Here is a 4,685-nt window from a genome sequence, read left to right as displayed (position 1 = left end):
GTGTCAGCAGAAGTTCAGGATGACGTCACTCACTCTATGGTTCTCTTACACGACTTTGAAAGATGGGAACTTTTTAAAAAAATTTGCACAAAATGAGCTAAAAAAAAAATCAAATCAAATCAAATGTTGCAGCATCAGTAATTCACACCCACGCAGAGAGGGATCATGATCGGAGCAGCTGCTGGAGAGACTGTCTGGTCTACAGACCTGGGACTGGGTGAGGACTAACCTGTGGTCTACAGACCTGGGACTGGGTCAGGACTAACCTGTGGTCTACAGACCTGGGACTGGGTCAGGACTAACCTGTGGTCTACAGACCACCTGACTAAGCTCACGGTCATGGTCCTGTAGGAGGCGCTGCCCTCATCCAGAGATTGAATAAAAATGGATGGCCATTTTTAAAAGACCTGAGGATTTATCAACTTGATCTCCAGTTATGCAGTTTTAGCTCTCTGAAATGTAATTACGATTAATCGTGATTAATTAGGATCATTATTGATTCTCCAACCTGGATTTAACCCCTTGTTCTCCTGACGGAACACACAGACTATCAACATATCAATTAGTAAAGAACCCAACAATAAAGTTTGACCTCTGACAAAACAGACCACCTACCACAGTTGAGCTCCTCAGCCGTGAGGGTCGCCACCGATCTGCCCTGCAGGCGACTCGGGTAGTCACAGGTAGCAGCCGCCTGAGCGTTGCCCGATTCGGCGTACTGTTTCAGCAGGTCAGCCAACCACAGCAGCTCGCAGTCACAGTTTAACGCATTGGAATCCAGTCGCCTGAACACACACACACACACACACACAAACACAGACAGACAATCACTGACAGCTGGGACATGGACATGTGACACTGATGAAGTAATCCTGGACTGAGAGCAGAGCCCGTATGGTCCAGTCTAGGCAGGTCTACTCCGGTCGAGTACAGTCCAGTCCGTTCCGGTCCGGTCCAGTCCGTTCCGTTCCGGTCCAGTCCGTTCCGGTCTGGTCCGGTCCAGTTCTGGTCTGGTCCAGTCAGGTCTAGTTTTATATATAATTAACCTTATATGTATAAGGTTAATATATTAGTCTGCTGCGTGTTTTTAAGTGTTTCAGACGGGGGGCCGGGGGGGTCAATTATTTTTAATCTGAATAATTACAGGATAGTTGTAGATTAATCATGATTAACGATTAATTGAGATTAATCAGTTAATCATAACCAACCGTGATTAGTGATGTCCGATAATATCGTCCGGCCTGACGTTATCGGATAATTATGAAATGTCTGTTAGAATCCTTATCGTTTGTTCCTCTGATAATGAAAACCCGATGACGCAATGTCTGGGTTTCGCAAAATGATGTGAGCTCTAAAAATAGTTTTGGGGAAAAACGTCTGTATATGAAAATGAAAGTCACTAGATGGCAGCGTTGCAGCTTGTTTAATTAATCTAGTCTAATAATCAGTGGTTTGTACAGATAAATAAATATGACCAGGCTATATCAGTATCGGTTGATATCGGAACCAGAAATTAAGTGTTTGGACAATTTTGGCAAATGGGATATCGGCAGAAAGTTCTGATTAACTGCTTAGTTCAGATGAATCATCTTCTGTGTGGAGCTCTCTCCCTCCTTTCTCACCCGGACGTTCTCCCTGCGACAGGAACCACCAGGCAGCTCAAAACCCCTGACGACTGTGTGCTGTGTTTGCACGTCTTCCACCAACAGACGGGCTGTGCTTCATGCCACGAGTGTCATGGGAGAAAACTACAAAAAGTGCCGCAGACGTGTACTCTGAAGCAGCTGCGTCTGTGGGGTTTTGGTTTTTTTCTACTTACAGTCGCTTCATGGTTTGAAGATGTGAGAAGGTCCCTGGAACTAGGTGGGTAATTCTGTTGTTGTGCAGAAAACTAAATGAGAAACAGGAAGAAATGATTAGTCACCACAGTCCATGAATGCATCAGTACCAGGAGCAGTTAGAATCTGATTCAAAAATATTTGATTGGCATTTTTTTAAGATGTGCAACGAATTCCCATCGTCTTCCCAGACGTGCGATAAGCTCCAGGATGTTTCCGCAAAAGAGAAAAATAACAAATTTCACAGTTTTTCATTTGAGGCCCATAACATTTGTATGTGCCTCAAACAGTGGTACGCTGCAGAACCATGAACACACACAGGAGACATGAGATTATCCTGGTTAATCTGGACTAGGACTTTAAACTAACCGTACTCTACTAGATATCAGATTTAAAGCTAACTGCTACTTAAGGGTTAGCACACAGACGCCTGCTAACGCTGATGATTTCAAACAGTACAGTTAATGCTAGGTCTGGAAAAAACAACAACCCTGTTGTTAGGCTCGAAAAAACTGGTTGACGATGAGGGTTCAACTTTGTTATTCTGAAGGACTTGACGGGGGCTCCCCCACAGCTAACTTCAACAACAGCTAATGACTAGTTAGTAGGGATGTCCGATAATATCGGCCGACTGATATTATCGGCCCGATATTAGCATATTTATGTCAAATCTGTAATATCGTTATCGCTTTTCCTCTGATAATGAAAACCCAATAACGCAATGTCTGGTTTTCGACAAATGATGTGTGCCCTAAAAATAGTTTGGGGGAAAAACAGTTGTATATGAAGGTGAAACCCACTAGATGGCAGCATTACAGCTCATTTTATCAATCTTTTTTAATAATCAGGGGATTGTATTCAGAATGATGGTTCCAGCAACTCTAAAATAAAATATATATGGTGCCCAAAGGCACAAAGTTACAACAGGACATCCCTACAAGTTAGCTTCAGCCTCTTCTGATCACGTTTGAGAAACGATTTGTGCTGTAAATCAGCTGATCTCGATCGTTTGCTGAGAATCTCACAAAATAAAGTCAACAAACTCACAGTCGTTCCAGTTTTGGTAGAAATGTGAAAGATTCCGGTTCCAAGGACTCAATGTTGTTGAAGTGCAGATACCTGGAAAAGAACAAAGTCTGAACAAGACACAACCAAACTGGTTAAAGACCCTCCGACCCCCCCGACCACCAACCGTCTACAGCTACAGTCACTGTCCTAAAAGTCAAACCTACAGAACCATATGGGTGTCCTCTCCTCATCCTTCCCTGACACGTCAAACTTTGGGAACATTCAAAAGAGTCGGTGAAGTTCAGGAATTCATGTCAACAATGAACCAGATCTGAACAAATAAAAATGGATTTGCCCAAAGACGCAGAGTAATTCTCCTCAAATATTTCACAAAAAAAAAAAACCAACATGGCACCAAACGTAGCTGTCAGGGTTTGGATCTGCTTGTTCAGGCACAGAACGCAAAAATTAAATTAGCTGCAGCAGCAAACCAGACACAGAGAAAGACAATAACGCTACAGTGTTTACAGCAGCAGCAGAACGCACCGACGTTCTTTGGTGCGAGATCATTCTTGGCTGGACTTCAGACATTACCTCTCCAGTTTTGCCTAAAGTGTGAGGGGCAATAATGCAGTCCAGACCCACCAGAGACGGAGAGCGTCGACAACTCCACCAGTCACCTCACCTCACAGACCTGCGCGAATGTTTACGACGCGAGGCACAAACCTGCACCAAAGACGTGTTTTTGACAATCCTGGCATTTCAGTCACAACCCCACGAAAAAGCTGTTGATGTCCGATAATATCGGTCGGCCGATATGATCATAGCTACATCATATCTGTAAGAATCAATATAGTTTTCCTCCGATAATGAAAACCCGATAACACAAAGCCTGGGTTTCGCCAAATGACGTGTGTCCTAAATGTCTGGGTTTCACCAAATGACTGTGTGTGACCTAAAAATAGTTTTTGGGAAAAAAAAGACGCGTATGTGAAAGTGAAAGTCACTAGATGGCAGCATTGCAGCTCATTTTATTAATCTACGTTAACAATCGGGGAATTGTTTGCCCCCTGCTGGTGTCAACAACTGATACAGTGGTTTGTTCAGATAAACAAATAAATATTACCAGGCGCTACATCGGTATTGGTTGTTATCGGAATCGGAAATGAAGCGTTTGGACAGTATTGGCATATCGGCAAAAAGTTAATATCGGACATCCCTAGTTTTTTGTGTCCAAACACGATCCAAGTCAGAACTTGTCACCCACGTATAAAACCTTTCATTATTGCTGTTAAATTCAGAACAGCTGCCGGGCTCGGAGCCTGCTTTTCAAATTGCTTGCGCTCCATGAATTAGCCATTTGTTTTGCGTTAATGTGGCAGAATGAAGCAGTGAGGCTCACCCCCTCCTTCTCCCTCCCCCCGCCTCCCTCCAGGGTTTCAGAAAAAAAAAGAAACCCTCATGTCACGGCCTAGAAGAAGCCGGAGACGCTGAGATAACGTAGCTGCGGGGCTAGTTTCTGCGAGTCACCGCTGTACTTGGCATTTGAAGTACGTTTTCCTCTCAGCTCTGCCAGTGTGCTGCATCAGGCACCGCCAGGGTTTCTGAAAAAGAACGACGGTCCAGGAAGCAGCAGGACTCTAACCACACAGAGTGAACTACACTATGGAACTGAAATGTATTTACAATAAAATAATAAATAAACACAGATGGCAGCAGAGGCTTCCACGACAGCAGCACAGACGTCAAGTCCAGCCTCGCTGTGACTCCAGGACCGGTCATGCTGAAAGTGTTTCACAGGGAATCAGTGTTGGAGGGTGGGGGGGCGGTGGTGGTGGT

At 44.3% G+C, this 4,685-nt stretch overlaps 1 protein-coding gene across 1 annotated transcript in view; it reads right to left on the bottom strand.

Moving 5' to 3' along the window:
- pxdn (peroxidasin) overlaps window positions 1-4,685 on the bottom strand; it is a 43,029-nt gene that overhangs the window by 32,806 nt on the left and 5,538 nt on the right. Inside the window, exons 5-7 of the mRNA XM_025058329.1 lie at window positions 2,886-2,957; window positions 1,820-1,891; window positions 616-785 (exon numbers count right to left, since the gene is read on the bottom strand). Coding sequence (XP_024914097.1) covers window positions 616-785; window positions 1,820-1,891; window positions 2,886-2,957 — 314 coding nt within the window. The remainder of the gene's footprint in view (window positions 1-615; window positions 786-1,819; window positions 1,892-2,885; window positions 2,958-4,685) is intronic.

The sequence above is a fragment of the Cynoglossus semilaevis genome, chromosome 1 (genome assembly GCF_000523025.1).
Source record: "Cynoglossus semilaevis isolate Cse_v1.0 chromosome 1, Cse_v1.0, whole genome shotgun sequence".
NCBI classification, from domain to species: Eukaryota; Metazoa; Chordata; class Actinopteri; order Pleuronectiformes; family Cynoglossidae; genus Cynoglossus; species Cynoglossus semilaevis.
This window is presented reverse-complemented; position numbering and strand designations above follow the sequence as displayed.